The sequence below is a fragment of the Vanacampus margaritifer genome, chromosome 1 (genome assembly GCF_051991255.1).
Source record: "Vanacampus margaritifer isolate UIUO_Vmar chromosome 1, RoL_Vmar_1.0, whole genome shotgun sequence".
Lineage (NCBI taxonomy): Eukaryota > Metazoa > Chordata > Actinopteri > Syngnathiformes > Syngnathidae > Vanacampus > Vanacampus margaritifer.
The window spans coordinates 6,118,732-6,136,144 of NC_135432.1; the positions used below are offsets into that span (position 1 = coordinate 6,118,732).

Sequence of the window (17,413 nt, forward strand, 5' to 3'; positions counted from 1 at the left end):
TGTTTTATTTAGCACAGTGGGGGGTGCACATCTGTTTGGGAGTGAAACTCGTCCATCCCACAACTAAGATGTAATCCAGCGTGAAGACGAAACCCATCGCCAACTCAATGGAGGCAGAGGGAGCAGGTGAGCCATTGAAAATAAAGCCAGATTTTTTTTATTTGCCTGTTTTCCTTCATGAAAATTCAATTTAACAGTGTCTTAAAAATAATCTGAGCGGTCTATAATAACAAATGTATAGTCAAGTCACGTCATCTATAATAACCTCTTATTAGCATTATGTATTACTGGATTTTGACTGATTTTGCAAGGATATTGAATATTGAATATTGTGTTCTATTGCTATAAAAACATGGAACCTACTCTAGTCTCTTCTTTCATTAGAAAAAAAGGTACATTTGTATCTGTTTCCGCTATGCAGCAATTTGCATTAGAATATAGCTAATTTTCAGCAATATAAAAAACCCTGTCAAAAAGAGCTTATTGCAACATGGCCCTGGCTGATCTCTTATACTCTGCTGCCACCTGCTGGCCGTTTTTGTAATAAATACCATTGCTTCATGCATTCTCTTTAGTTCAGAGGCTGTATCAAAGCCTTCTGTATGCTCTAGCAATAAAAACGTATAAATATGTCTTTGGGAGCATAGTAATATTTAAAATAGAACGTATTTATACGTTTTTGGGACCAAAATAGTTTTGCATTAGAATATAGCTAATTTTCAGCAATATTCACATTTCCTGGTGAAAACCCTGTCAAAAACAGCTTGTCGCAACATGGCCCTGGCTGATCTCTTATACTCTGCTGCCACCTGCTGGCCGTTTTTTGTAATAAGTACCATTGGTTTAAGCCACCTCTACATGTCAGAAGCTACATCAAAGCCTTCTGGATGCTCTTGCATAAAAAAAATAAAAAAAAACATAAATATGTTTTTGGGAGCATAGTAATATTTAAATAAAATAGAACGTATTTATACGTTTTTGGGACCAAAGGAGTTTTGCATTAGAATATAGCTAATTTTCAGCAATATTCACATTTCCTGGTGAAAACCCTGTCAAAAACAGCTTGTCGCAACATGGCCCTGACTGATCTCTTATACTCTGCTGCCACCCGCTGGCCGTTTTTTGTAATAAGTACAATTGGTTTAAGCCACCTCTACATGTCAGAAGCTACATCAAAGCCTTCTGGATGCTCTTGCATAAAAAAATAAAAATAAAAATAAACATTTAAAAAAAACATAAATATGTTTTTGGGAGTGAAGGACAAAGTATTAAAAAACGTATTTTCACGTTGTTGGGTTTGAATGAGTTAATCAACATAAATTGCTATATTTTTTCATCATTTAATTCAGTTAGTAGTCTGAGGCTTTTAGCATAACCCTGTGCAGTTTTACATATATATAACATTTAACACAAGATGAAAAGTGTGCACTTTTTGCAGCGTGGCCAAGTCACTTCAAAGCACGAGTCGCTGGATTTTACAAGTGGTCACAAAAACAGGACAGTGTCCTGAAATCATTAACTCTATGCAAACAGTTACATTGCACCACATGCATCTTTGAGCTACTGAAGCCAAATAGGCTGTGTGCCAGGTGCACTCATCGTTTATAACTTCCTGTACCTCATTAGAGATTCGTCGATGGTTGTTGTTCCTCATACGGACCCTTACGGGACTCTGGACCTCATCAGAAGATGTCCCGGAAGCCTGATCGCTCTCGCCATCCGAGCCCATCTTCACATTCTCATGGACGATACCTGTAACAGACAGAAAAGGGAAAAAAAAGTTTGCACAGAAACACAAACTGTCATCTTAAAGCTTTATAGCAGTCGGGTTGTCAGAAAATGGAGTATATTGCGGTCAATGCATTGGCTGCTTGTCAAGTGAGTATAAATTTCCATCGGTAAGAGGAGGAGATCCGAGATCGATATTACCCTGAATGCAATGGAAGCTTTCTCATCTCTGCCTGCTGCCCCCCTCCCCACCACCACCACCGCACAAACCCTTCCTGAATCCATCTGATTAATGAATCACGCTGCAGCAGGCAGGGCCGCCTCCTCCAGAATGCAGTGTATTAGTGAATGTGTGTGTAGGGGGCTCTCTGTGGAAGATTTGTGATGTCAAAACCTCGACGGTTGCTGAGAAATGTGACACGCAGATGTGGACAAGTGCATGTTTGTTTGTTCTGATTGAAACGACTTTGGCTGCTGAAAATCCAAACGTTTAAGCTCACAGTAAACGTGACACAGGGGGTGCTTAAGACATTTTAAACAATACACGAGCAGGGACGAGAGCACGGGTTACAAACATATGGCCCACGGGCCAGAATCGGCACATCAGGTAAGCCAATTTGGCCCGTAGGGTTACAACACAGTAACTGCAAATTTTCAATCAAATTAACTATTGTTGCTCATTTTGTCCACTATTGACTAAGGGTGTGCCAAAAAATAGATTCTCATAAGAATCGCGATTCTCATTTAGTACGATTCAGAATCGATTTTAAATGTCCCAAAATCGATTTTATTAAAATTATTTTATACTGTCTTGCCTTTGTCTGTGCGTGCCTTTTTTTGGAGCGCTGTTCATGTTGTACCCGATTTGGCCACTTAGGGGCAGTGTGTTTCCACGCGGTCTAATACACTGTTAAGTTGTAGCCACATTAGAGAGTAGAAGGAAAAAGTCACGATCAAGTTATTCCAATAAAAGTTGTTTTTTTTGCAGTGTGGAGCCGTTCTTTTGAGTGATAAAAGTGCCTGTGTGTGCCTTTTTTTGGAGCGCTGTTCATGTTGTACCCGATTTGGCCACTTAGGGGCAGTGTGGTTCCACGCGGTCTAATACACTGTTAAGTTGTAGCCACATTAGAGAGTAGAAGGAAAAAGTCACAATCAAGTTATTCCAATAAAAGTTGTTTTTTTGCAGTGTGGAGCCGTTCTTTTGAGTGATAAAAGTGCCGCGAGTAGCAAGCAAGCAAAAATCACTGTCAATCAAATCATTTTGAATCAAAAATTGTTCCTAATCGAAAATCGATTTGCAGGCCCAGATAATCGATTCTGAATCGAATCGCAGACCAAAAAAAAATCGAATCGTTAGACATTCAAAGATTCCCCCCACTACTGTTGACCACTTAATTGAAGTTCTGAAATTGGCTGTTACTTCACCTGTAAAGACTAAAAGATGTCAAGTTTCAGGAGCAAAATAAGCCTACTTCATATAAATTTTTGTGCCGCCCTTGCAGTGTGACGAATACAGTTCCGCGAAAGTAAATACCACCTGCGTATTGCAAAATATCAGTTAATGGCTTCCGTTCAAAAGAGGTTAGTTTGGTGGAACCCTTTTATATTTTTTCCAGATATGATTTGAAAAAAAGATTCACAAGACAATAATCAATGTGACTATTTCCCAAATGTACTTGTAATTATTTTCAATTTAAAAAATGGGAACATTCGTTATTTTCCTTATTCATAGCTTATGAGGGTATTATATTACTGGTCTGGCCCACTTGAGATCGGGGTGAATATGGCCCCTGAACTAAAATGAGTTTGACACCCATGGACTTGTATGACAAAGAGAAAATGAGAGGTAGGATAACGTCAGCGGCGACGTAAAGGGATGTGGAAAAGAAAATCATGTCTGCAACACATCAGCTACGAGACAGATTGAGGGCAAGACAGCTGAAGTGATTGGGTTAGTTGTGGAGCGGGATGACATTATCGGAGAGGGATTTTTGGTCATGTGTGGCTTGTGGTCATCATTTCAGGAAGTTCCATATATGTATCCCTTATGCTACATTACAGTAATGCTAATAAACAATGTAAAACACCCTTAGAGATTATTTGCGATGTCACCACGTAATGTGTTTACGTATGTATGTATTATACCGCCCCCAGGTGGCCAAGATGTGCAGACCAGAAGGAGGAGCACAATATCCACTGAAATGAAGCAAAAAAAAAAAAAAGTGGCAAAAATGGTTTCACTCTTTTACTGCCAAAGACGTTAAATGACGTTCTGCAAAAACCTACGGAGGAGCGCCAAAGACGTTAAAAGACGTATTTTGCAAACTATAAACACTTTTTCATTGTTGGTGGTGGTGTATTACAGAAGTAAAGCACTATTTAGGTGTTTGTGGCATCATTCATGGACAAAAAGAAGTGTACAATTCACTAGAGTGCATGAAATAACATCGTTTCACAAAAAGCTCTTTTTCTCCACTTTCTGTTTCAAAACAGAGCATTTCGGTGAAACTAACCATTTTCTATTGTTGATTACTGAAGAACGGAATAAGGTAGAAACAAACTTTTTTTTCTGATGAAAGATGAGAGTTCAATCTTTCATTTGGTAGTATGTGTGTTTCCATAGTCCAAACACAACATTTTCTGTGGACCTTGAAAGATCAGTCAAAATGCTCAAATCGGCTGGCACTGGCGACATCCCGTTTCTGAAAACGTCTGGCAGTCAAAGAGTTAACTTCTATTTGGTTTCACTATATGCTTTCATAGAATACAATATTATCGTGTTGGTTTTATTGTTAAAAAATAATAATAATGGTGTGGTCACGGAACTAATCAAAGTCTTATTTCAAGGCACCAAGTATGTAGAGGAAAAACATGTTGCTTTTTAAATTGGTAAAAATGTGTATGTTTGAACATAAATAAAGCACCGTTTCTCCAAATACGAGTGACAAAATCATGTATAACACTAGCTACAAAACTTCAGTCACGGCTAGCCGTTAATGTTTACAATCGATGCATTCTTCCAATGGACTAAAAGCATGAGAGGATATGCTTACAGAATTGAATTTCTTCAGAAAGCTGAGTAGCCAGTATTGATATCAGGCATTAGCGCTCACCACCTCAGCGGTGAAACCTTAAACCCGAGTGAACTGACACCTGAGTGAGAGAAGAAGACATTCAAACAGGATAAGCCACCTCATGACACACGCACATGAGCACAGACTCATTAAAAGGGCAAGCGCCGAATACATTAGTAATAATTACTACTTAGTGGGATACGGGCCTTTGTTGCCTATCCAGTGTGCGGTTGTATTTGTGTAAATAGTCATGCGATGTGGGTCGGTGAGATAAGCCATCTTATGCGAAAGGAAAAATTCCACCACTTGTGTCTCGAAACATTCCGAGAAATGATGCATGTGTCGCTCCTGTAAACAGCCTCTGTAACTTGGTATTTTCCATAGCAGATAGTAAATGTCAGGAGATCCTGCTGGCTCCCCCGCGTGGGGCCTGGATGGCCCGCCGTGGGCTGTTGACATCCCACTATGGACATACGTGTGCGGGTTTTATCTTCCACTTTGTTTGAATACACATACTGCCATGCAATAAAACACACTTTAAGAAAAAAAATGAGTAATAGGTTTTGGATTTCTGGTCCCAGCCTCGAGGTTGCTCGAGGGTACCCTGGTACAATTTCAAGCCGCTGATCACAAACCATTCACCTTCTGTTATTGGCATACTTTGAACCAAATCATCCTTTTTAAGATCCTCTCTGGCTCTGAAAGTGATTTTAAGCTCGGGACGGAATAGCCTCTAAATTTAGAGTGTGCAAGAATAGAGCTGCTGCAGTCATTGTGCTGACAAGTAAATGAGTTCTTAAAATATTCAAAAGAAGAACTTGAACAACTCGCGTTATAACTAGCTAAACTGCCTGGAAGAAGCCGACTTCATCTACATTGGAATAATATTTTGGAGCGGATTGATTCAAGTTTGAGTTAGAGAATGAACACGGGAGAAAGCGACGTACCACATCTCGATTCATTACACTGCCTAATAAAATTTTCGTTCTGTTCCGTCTTTAATTCCGCTTATCCGGGGTCGGGTCGCGGGGGCAGCAGCTTTAGCAGGGAAGCCCAGACTTCCCTCTCCCCAGCCACTTCAGCCAGCTCCTCCGACGGGATCCCAAGGCGTTCCCAGGCCAGCCGAGAGACGTAGTCTCTCCAGCGTGTCCTGGGTCGTCCCCGGGGCCTCCTGCCGGTAGGACATGCCCGGAACACCTCCCCAGGGAGGCGTCCAGGAGGCATCCCAACCAGATGCCCGAGCCACCTCAACTGGTTCCTCTCAACTTGGAGGAGTAGCGGCTCGACGCTGAGTCCCTCCCGGATGACCGAGCTTCTCACCCTATCTCTAAGGGAGAGCCCGGCTACCCTGCGGAGGAAACTCATTTCGGTCGCTTGTATCCGGGATCTTGTTCTTTCGGTCACGACCCACAGCTGGTGACCATAGGTGAGGGCAGGAACGTAGATCGACCGGTAAATCGAGAGCTTGGAGAGGGCACGCCATCCTTTTCCGACTAATAAAATGTTAAATAAAATTCATGAAATCACTTGTATGATTACTGACTCAACCCTACGGAAAAACACGGAACTGCCAAAGTCAGTAAACACTTTTTTGCGAGCGCATTCGAACATATTTAAACGCAATCAAACGTATTTAAGAGATAACTGGAAGTGAGACTCTTGCTCCGCCCCTCGCTAAAATTTGAAATCAGCGCTCAAATGGGGGTGTTGCCTGGAGGACCCTTGGGTTGGGCGTGGCCTGGCTGTGATTGACAGCAGCAACTCACCAAAAAGTCGTTTAAGGAGGCGTGTACGGGAATGAGCCGGTGGGTGGTGGGGGGGGGTGACTACCTCATGCGGAACAAGTGACGTAGTATGTATCGTCTCGTGTAATGAGAGGACAAACAGCTAAATTGAGTTTAACCCAGTGTGTTACCTGAAGATGGCACCAAACACACGGTCCGAATTTAACTCTTTTGCTGTCATGCGTTATCCCCGACAGTGCCAGCCGATTTTGAGCATTTTAACTCATCTTTCAAGGCAAACAGAATATTGTGTGCTCTGACTAAATAAACATGGTGGGTACCACATGAAAGATCGCGTTCCATTCTTTTATTAGAAAAAAAAGTGAGTTTATGCCTTATTCCGTTCTTTAGTAATCACGTTTGAAAATAGGTCATTTGAATGACATTGAGTGAAAATTGAAAAGCTTTTTGTGATAGGATACATTTTCTGCATATCAGTGACTTTGACACGAATATTTTTTGTTTGGTGACATTCTGTGAATTAGATCTAATGTGAAAAACGCTTTGATCATTCACCTCATCCTTGAAAATGTTCTATTTCATCAGATTTGTCATGTTTCATTGTTATTTCATACTACCGGGAGCTCATTAAAAAGAGGACTATGCTGCCATCTGCTGGTCATAGTTAGTGGGTGTTTGTGATTTCACAAGCCCATTCACTAGGCAGTTCCACTGCCCATTGAGAAAAAAAAAACGTAATTAACGTCAATTAACGTTTTTGGCGGCATTCATTTGGATTTATTAAACGTTTTTGGTGGTAAAAGAGTTAGGCGTTCAACAAACATGCACTAAAATGTCAAAGTAATGAACAGGACATGTAGACAACATTTGTAGACACCAGTTTATACAGTTAATCAGCAAAAAAAAAGAAAGAAGTTGATTTAGTGTTGAGTTATCCTTTAAATACGTACGTTCAAACGTAATGCAATCAAACGTATTTAAATACGTTCAGACGTACTCGTAAACACATTCAAACATACTTGTGACTCGCAAATACATTTGAACATACTCGCATACGTTTGAAGGTGCTTGTCGGCTAAATGCTACAAAAATAGCATATTTCCCCCATAATTCCGAACCTAAATCATGCACTGCAGGCATACGGGAATAATAAATAATAATATCACTTATTTTTCGAACGTATTGGTATAATGTGGGCCAAATGCTTAAAAATAAGTGTTTTTTGCACTCGAACATGTGCAAGTATTACCTAAATAAATAGCTGAATTGTTTGTAGCATTTAGCCTACAAGTACATTTGAACGTATTTCCGAGTATGTTTGAACGTATTCGCGATTTGCGAGTATGTCCGAACGTACTTTTGAGTACGTTTGAACATATTTACGAATACATTTGAACATACTCACAAACGTTTGAACGTACTTGCCAGTCAAAAATGTTTACTCTACATTGGCAGTGCTTCCATACAACCCTGCAATAAACATTTCAAATGAGAAATTCCTAGAACTGTTTTCATCCAATCATCCTCCTCCCATTGGAAGAGCGCAAATCAATAATAGCGAAGACCACTCACCAATCCGGCTTCCCGGAGGACGGCACGAGTCAAGCACACGGAGCATACGAAAGGGTGACATCCTCAATGGTGGCTCTCTCTCCCCCATTCGAACCTCCACCATTCGAGGGTCTTCCGCCCGAGGACCGCTCGCAGGACACCCTTTGGGGTTGCCTGGCACATCCATTGCTCTTTTTTTTTTTAAAGTCCAAAATGAATGTCCTACCCCAAAATCTTGGTGTCCAATAGTCTCACAATTGCAATTTCCAAGCTGCTTAGAACTTCCAGGTAAGGTATGTAGTGAAGAAGGTTTTTGGCGTCAAGATAAAGCTATGCAACAACTCCTTCCGCTACTACTCCACTTTACTAGTTGCACCCGTTGACACTCCCTGTTATGCTTCCCTCCTTTTCCCCGCAGTCACTCTGCTTGCTGACTAAGGAAGGTCAAACAGTACAAGCAGTCGAAATGCTGCAGACGGTCCAAAAAAAAACATCAGCGCAACGAACAAGACAGGTGATTTTCCCTCCAAACCGCCAAGTCATCTTGCAGAGAGACTTTCTCGTGTCTTAACTCTTGTCTTCGCCCCCCCATGTGGCTTTATGTTTTGCACCATCGCGACGTCCTGCTCTTCTTCCTCCCTCTCTGTCACGTTCCTCTGCCTGGTCCTCTTCTATTCATCGCAGCACTGGATTCAGCCTCTCCCTCTTTCCACTCCCCTCGCTCGATGTCTTCTTCCCTGCCTCTGGCGCTCTCGGTGCTTTCAGTATTGTTATTCGTCCCGCTCCCTCCCTTCACCTTGCCGATACCCTCCTCCCTCTCCAGTGATACCAATCTTTGGCTCTCTCTCTCTTTTTTTTTTCTCCGCCCGTCTATCTCAACCCCTCTCCCCGCCTGCTTCCCATCAGTCCGGGTCCACAAACCGTCCTGCCCCCGTTCAAGGGGAACAAGCTTTTTATTTTTTTTCCTGCACGATCAGCCTCTTTATTGCAGCACCTCTTCATCATTGTTTTATTCACCTTCTCTTTGAATTATCTTTGCAGTGCAGGAATTTAAAGCATTTTATCTTCTTTCCACTTTGATCGTTCTCTTCTAATCTTCCCCAATAGACCTGAAGCACAATCCATTATCAATGGGCATGCACGTACACACACCTAGACATGTTCCACTACGCATACAGATACGGTGTGACCCTGTAACAACGGCATGGCAGAGAATTCAAACAATGAGCAAACACGGGATTGTTATAATATAAAGGATAGCGGGACGCCGACGCATTAAGGGAGAATTAAGAGCTTGTTTTTTGCTAGCGTGAGCAGCATAATAAAGATTCCATTTATTTGTCTGGTTAGAACATGACAGTGAGGTATGAATTGATTGCATAATTGGCTCGCCAAGTTTTCAATACTCTCTTCATTAAAAAAAATAAGGAAATACTGATGTATCGGAAAACTAGCTTGGCCTCATAATAGTAGTACTACAACTTGCATGTTAATATTTAAAATAGAACGTATTTATACGTTTTTGGGAGCAAATGAGTTTTAATCAACCTAAAAAGTTGGGTCAAAGGAATAGCCCATAAAACAACCCAAAATTGGGTTACTTGTGGAAAATTTAGGCCGATTAATTTTTTGACTCAATTTAATCGGGTTATTCAATTAACCCAAAAAGTTGAGTTAAATAAATAAGTCATGAAATTAATCATAAAATGGGGTGGCTTTGCAGGTTATTAACTCAAAAAGTTGCATTGGCCCATTCTTGACCCATTTTGGGTTATTTTGGACCTAATTGTTTTTTAGAGTGTATATAATTGTATTCTATGACAGTACGGTACTTTTTCTATTTACTTTGTCCTACTTACCCCAAATTCAGCCTTTTGATTGTGATGGGACATTTAACATAGCTAAATTGACACATTTGGGTCAATTGTAAGATCCTGTTGTCTTTTTTTTTTTTAACCAACCACCAGATAAGTAGTAAGTGCTACTCTTAATAATCTTATTGAACGATGAAGGTAGGGGGAAGGACTGAACATGACTTGAGTCGTTCACTGCAAATGAACAACATGTAGCACTCAGTAAATGACGACACCCACTGATTCTGCCACGAGTAAAGTTAAAGTACCACAGATTGTCGGGTGAAATTCGTTCACCGCATTTGACCCATCCCCTGAGGGAGCGGTGAGCAGTAGCAGGGACTGCGCTCGGGAATCATTTGCTGACCTAAACCCCAATTCCAATCCTTAATGCTGAGTGACAAGCAAGGAGGCATTTTTACAGTTTTTGGTATGACCCGGCCGGGATCGAACCTGCAACCTCCCAGTCTTAGGGCGGACACTCTACCATCCATTCCTCCAAGCTAACGGCTAATAAGGTGATCCACAAAAAAACTAACATACACATTTAAAACCATTTTTACATGACTTTTTTTAATGTAATGTTTGTTTTTAAATCTCACTGCATTTCCTGATTTAAACGATTTGATGAATGCCAAGACTTTGTACTACGGTCCCTCAGTAACCATGCAACAGAGTGAATGTGAACTTTAAGAATTCATCATGAACTATGACTAATCAGTGAATGATTCTGTGAACAAATCTTTAGAGGGGATCCTTTTAATGAAATGATTTGAGTGATTTAGTAGCTAGAGATAAATGTTGTTCCCATCTCTATCGAGTCAAGCTCTCTACTTAAGTGCAGATAATTAAAAATATATATATACATTAAAATTAAATTTAAAAAAAAAAGACCGGTAGCAGTAAAATTACAAACTTAGTCAAGTACACAAGTAAAAATGATGTTTTACTTTCAATTATTTACAACCATTTTGATAACTTAAAGAAAATATACACACAAATAAATAGTAAAGCTCCCTGGTACATGTTCCTCCAAGTCCCCAAGATCCAAATCAGTCAATCAATCAAAATCTAAATACAGTTACTTTATCGCTCCTCAGTTAATAACAAGCCAATTTTGGCATATTAAAGTGCGGAAAGTACATACAATATACAGTCATTTGAACATAATTCGTTCCTGCGAAGTGTTCAAAGTCCGAATTGTTCAACCTCTGAAAGAAAAAATTCCCATAGAAAATAATGTAAATGCAACTAATCCGTTCCCAAGGTGCAAACACAGAAAATTCCTATTTTAATTTTCTCATGTTTGGTTTGTGTTTTTGGTTGTGTGTCTCCCTTGGTCTTGTTGAGTGTAATCCCGCCCTTCCTCGTGTCAACCAATCAGTGCCCTCAGCCACTTGTGTCTTGCTCCAGGTGTGTCTTGTTGTGTCGTTAGTGTGTGTCTATATAGTCTCCTGTCTCCCTTCAGTCTTGGTTGGATCATTGTCGCTATCACCACTGGTGTTTTGTTGCTCCTTTGATTTTTGGTCTTTTCAGATATTTCTTGGTTTTGATCACCCAGTACACCTGTTAGCGTTTTTTTGTTAAATAAATCGTTTTCAGTATAACATGCATCCCTGCCGTGGTTCTCCTGCCTCCCTGCATTTGGGTCCTACACTCCGTGCTACCGTGACAAATTTCTATTCATGTTTTTTTACATTTACAGTACAGTATTTAAACAATAAAAATACCTTACCTTTTTTGTTGTGGTGTGATGGCATTAGTGCCGAGTTTGTGTTTGAGTTTGCTGCGTTAACGTCAGGCACGTTGTTGAACAGCTAAAGGGGGTCTTCGTGCCAGTATTTACAGAAGTAGTTACAACGGCGCAATAATCTCCTTCCTAATTCCACTTTGGTTTGTGGCACTGTATGTTTTTCTTTGCCACCACTGGCACTTTTGTCCTTCTTTTGGCCCATGGCGTAGAAAATTGTCGTGGAAAAATCAAAATGCACTCGCGAGTATGGAGCACCTCCGGGAGTATTCACGATCTGATTGTTCGGCTTCACTCGGCTACCCGTTTTCAAGGTACGTTCAGCTTAGCTTGCTTTGCTTGGGTGTTCGAACTCCGAAAATGAATTCAAACTCCGAGGCATTTTTTTACCCCGATTTTTGGTGGTTGAAGTCCGATTTGTACGAGTTCCGGGACGTTCAAACTCCGAGGTCCCGCTGTATCTATTTTCAAATTTGGGGAGTAACTTCAAAGTCATCAGCAAAAATAAATACTCGATTAGCAAAGTACAGGTTCCTTTAAAATCTGCCAGTACAGAAACAAAGTATTTAAAGTTTGTAATTTTCACAACCACTGATGATGAAAAACATTTACAGTATAGTTTTATTTTGTTTTTTGGAGAGCTCAGTATTGTTCATTCGGTAATTTTACCGATTTGACATGTCATCATCATTGCTCTCTTTTAAAAAAAAATTTTTAAATTATTTATTTTTTAATTATTTATTTATTTATTTTTATTTTGTATGTGGGTGAGAATGTGTATGTGCATGTGTGTGTCTGTATTCATTAGTTCACCTAAAACCTATTAAAAAATCCCATACCGTTCACCTAAACCGAACATTTCAGAACCCGGCCAGAGCCGTGAGGCCGTCAGGAGACCCGAGGAAGGACCAAAGATTTACATTTACAGTATAGTGACTGACAGTGATGCACAGTTCTGCATCCTTGAGCCAAAGATTGCTTAAAGGTCAATGACACCACCACCAAAAGTGCCATACACACAAGTCAAAGCTGTTTTTTTTTTGTTCCGCATTAAAACCTCGACACATGACTTCACTGCGGTCATTTTTCTACAAAGTACATCACACTGGACATAGCAGTCACACTTATAAGCAATTCCCAGTCTTCAATGACCTCACCGTGCATGTTCTCGGAAGGTGTGAGGAAATCGGAATGCCGGGAGTGCAAACTTGACACAGAAAGGTCAGAGACGAGATTAAAACCGAGTTAGTAGCTTTTCACTGTGAGGCAGACTGTATTGTTTTTCTTTTTTAACAATAAATACCACAACTTGCCTCCAGACAAGAGAGATGATCTTTAAAAAAAAATTAAATCAAAGAGCGTATCATCCCAGTGGAACACAAGCATGCTGAAAGTGGCTTACAGGGCTTGGGGGGGGGGGGAGATTTAGACTGTTAATTACCTCTGCAGCTGTGGAATCGTATTATTTAAATCACTGGCTCTAGAGGGTCTACTGTAAGATATCAGTTCCATATGTGCAAGGTCCCTGATGCTTCAAGCTCTTCCTATAGCTGTAATTGGAACGACTGAGCAATACGAGCCTTTCTGTTACGATACTTTTCAGAAGATATCTTCAAAAGCTTTTTCAAATTATTAATCATGTTTACTACACTCCTTCAAGGGGGATTACAGACTGCTGTATATAGGCCTACATATTTTATACATATTTACTGTAGTTTTTTTATATTGCTGTCAAAGTGTTAACTGATTAATTATTCACAAAACAATATTGCATTAATCATGAATTAACGCAGATTAATCGCACTATTAATTTTGACCATCCTTTAGCGTGACAGCGGATGGCTACGTTTAAGGTAGCACTGGTTATGTTTGAGCAATAAACATCATTACATGCATTAAAGTAAAGCATTTGATAAATGTTTGCGTATCACATTTAGAATATTTGTTCATGTCAAAAATAATGGGGTCATTTTTTTTCCATTTTAAATTATGCAAGTAATTAACTCATTAGAAAAAGAGGAGGATGAGCGTGTGCAGTGGATCAAAAAATGTGACATTAAATGTCAAAAAAATTAACACATAACCGGTGCTCTTCAAGTTTGGCGGGAAAAAATGTTAATAAAAAGCCTTTTTTATTAAGCGATTAATCGTGATTAATCAAATTTCGGCTATAAACGTCAAAAATTTATTTGAACTATTTCTATTAGTTTAAAAAAAATCCACTTTTGTTAACAAGAGTGAGTATGAAAATGTTCATTTAGAACAGATATAAAATGTGTGATTAATTCTGAGTTAACTAGTGAAGTCATGCAATTAATTACAATTTAAAAAAAAAATGCCTGACGAGATGATTATTAAAAAATATTGCCGCGTCAGGCGATTAAAATTTTTACTCGTTATTAATCGCATGACTTCAATAGTTAACTCACGATTAATCACAAATTTTATATCCGTTCTAAATGTACAATTAAAAAAATCTAGGTTTTCATACTCTTGTTAACAAAAGTGGAAAAAAATGCGAAACTAATAGAAATAGTTTAAATTATTTTTTGACGTCTATAGCCGTCAATGGCAGTAAATTAGTTAAATGTTGTTTTTTGTTTTGCATGGAGCATATTGACTTGCCTTGTGAATGAAAGGCACAAGTGACCCAATGGAAGCGAAACAACTTTTTTTTTAATTTTTTTTTTTAGGTACGATCTGTCATTCCAATCATTTTTCAACTGACTTGCAAGCAAAAAAATTGAGATACAACAAGTTAGCAGTTTGGCCAAATCCAATAGTAATCAATTTTTTATTTCTCAGAGGCTTCGAGCTGTTTCTTGCAAGTCCCAGTTTGTTCACAAAACTAAAACATTACATAAAACAGATTTTTTCAAACTACTGTAAAATAAATAGATAAAATGATTTTTTTTTACGTATATAACCATCAAATGGCAGTGAATGAGTTAAAAAATGTAATCGTTTGACAGCTCTAGTTTTTCGACAAGCGTTCAGATCGCTGTTTTACTGCCTGTTTTCAACAAATCCACAATATTCCTGCTTAAAATGACCTGCCATTTCTGGAGAATCCACTTTTTAGTCACACGCTCAAGAGTGCAAGGTGCCTTATTGTCACTGCTGACCTTCTTCACACACGATCGTGCAATATCAGTCACATCTGTCTTGTAACAGGTCAAAAGTAACTGAAATGCTCATGCAGTTGCCATTTTGTTTCAGCCCTCAAGAACAGGGTACGGCTCTGTTCAATAAAACCAGCATCATGAGTCCGACATTTTTCAATTGTTCTTTCAAGATTATGATGTGGTGTAGCAACTAATAATATTGTTGGACGTGAACAAGGTCAAGAATCTTAAGAGATTAAGTTATATAAGGCAGAAATGTTTTGTTTAGCAGGGACAGGGAACATTTATGTGGCTCATTTAGTGACTACGCTAAACATTTGCATTATTTATACTGTATGCTGTTAATGAACTCATTCACTGCCATTGACGGCTATAGACATCAAAAATTCATTTGAACTTTATTAGTTTCACATTTTTTCCACTTTTGTTAACAACAGTATGAAAACCTAGATTTTTTATTTATTGTGCATTTATAACATATATAAAATTTGTGATTAATCGATTGATTACAATTTTTAAAATGTAATCGTCTGACGCCTCTAATTTTTTATAATCTTTTCTTTCTTTTTTTTTTAATTGGGGGCATCACATGACTTCACTAGTTAACTCAAGATTAATCACAAATTTTATATCTGTTCTAAATGTAAAATAATAACGATTAAAAAATTTTTATCATCTGACGCCCCTTATTTAAAAAAAAATGTTTATTGGGGCGTCAGGCGATAAAATGTTTTTTTATTGTAATTAATCACATGACTTCACTAGTTAACTAACGATTAATCAAACATTTTATATCTGTTCTAAATTTACAATTAAAAAAATCTAGGTTTTCATACTCTTGCAAGCAAAAGCGGAAAAAAATGTGAAACTTATATAGTTCAAATGAATTTTTGACGTCTATAGCCGTCAATGGCAGTGAATGAGTTAATTAACAGCATAATGTATAAATAATGCAAATGTTTATTGTAGTCACTCAGTTAGCCACATAAATGTTCCCTGTCCCTGCTAAACACATTTCTGCCTTATATAACTTAATCTCTTAAGATTCTTGACCTTGTTCACTTCCAACAATATTATTAGTTGCCACACCACATCATCATCTTGAAAGAACAATTGAAAAATGTAAAAAAAATATATATATACTTTTTGACGTCTATAGCCGTCGATGGCAGTGAATGAGTTAAGCTTTTTTTCTTCAGTCAAACAGAGCGTAGGGTTAACTAATTAGCAGAGCAGGCACTTGAGGTTCGGCCCATTTACCAACAAATAAATCGCAAAGCCGTTACAAGCACTCTGGCTGCTGGCCAAAACTACAGCAAACATACAATAAAAAGCTTTAACCCCTCGGTGTAGCCCACTTACGGAAGTGCATTTCAATTAACTCATTCACTGCCGTTGACGGCTATAAACGTCAAAAATTCATTTGAACCATTTCCATTAGTTTCATTTTTTCCCCCCACTTTTCTTAAACCTAGATTTTTTTCATTGTACATTTAGAACGGATATAACATTTGTGATTAATCGTGAGTTAACTAGTGAAGTCATGTGATTAATTACAATTTTAAAAAAAAATGATCGCCTGGCGCCCCAATAAACATTTTTTTTTTTAAATAAGGGGCGTCAGATGATAATTTTTTTTAATCGTAATTAATCGCATGACTTTAATAGTTGACTTACGATAAAAAAAATTAATCGCCTAACGCCCCTGGTTTTTTATAATCTTTTTTTATAATCTTTTTTTTATAATCTTTTTTTTATAATCTTTTTTTAAATCGTGTCAGGCGATTATTTTTTTTTATTGTCTTTAATCGCATGACTTCAATAGTCAACTCGTGATTAATCGCAAATTTTATATCTGTTCTAAATGTACAATAAAACATTTTTTTCTAGGTTTTCATACAATTGTTAAGAAAAGTGGATAAAAATGTTAAACAGAAAATAGAAATAGTTGAAATGAATTTTTGACGTCTATAGCCGTCGATGGCAGCGAATGAGTTAATACTCATACGGAGCAAGTTATCAAATGACTGAAGGAGGACTGGCATCTCGTCAGTGCAGCGAGTGAAATTGCATCATCGTGTCGCTCTGAAAGGCTGCGACGTGCTCTGACTGCCGAATGGCAAAGTGAGTCAGCGAGAACAACCAGTAAACACACACACACACACACACACACACAGCACGCAACACGCACAAACACACATCTTGTTTCAGTTTAAATAATAGAGTAGCATTAGTTCTGGTTACCGCATCATACGAGATCCTCGGCTTTGCTGATTTCACAAAATGACGTCAACTGGTGCACAATTGTTCTGCGCTTGCAGATGCCTCTGTTCAATTCTCAATTTGTGAGCGGATGGCAACACACAAGTTAACCTACTGCATGTATTTTTTTTAAATAATTACATTTTTAATGAGTGTTGTTGCTTTTTTTATTACATTGAATGTGTCATGTTTGGTTTGTGTTTTTGGTTGTGTGTCTCCCTTGGTCTTGTTGAGTGTAATCCCGCCCTTCCTCGTGTCAACCAATCAGTGCCCTCAGCCACTTGTCTTGCCCCAGGTGTGTCTTGTTGTGTCGTTAGTGTGTGTG

At 38.7% G+C, this 17,413-nt stretch overlaps 1 protein-coding gene across 5 annotated transcripts in view; it reads right to left on the minus strand.

Moving 5' to 3' along the window:
- Nucleotides 1-17,413, minus strand: part of LOC144053643 (cyclin-dependent kinase 17-like) — a 58,818-nt gene that overhangs the window by 26,603 nt on the left and 14,802 nt on the right. For 4 of the 5 annotated variants that reach the window (XM_077568318.1, XM_077568308.1, XM_077568328.1 and 1 more), the window contains one exon: nucleotides 1,619-1,752. In XM_077568318.1, coding sequence (XP_077424444.1) covers nucleotides 1,619-1,752 — 134 coding nt within the window. Of the gene's footprint in view, nucleotides 1-1,618; nucleotides 1,753-8,119; nucleotides 8,858-17,413 lie in introns of those variants that run through there. The other variant, XM_077568337.1, reaches the window with a different exon arrangement.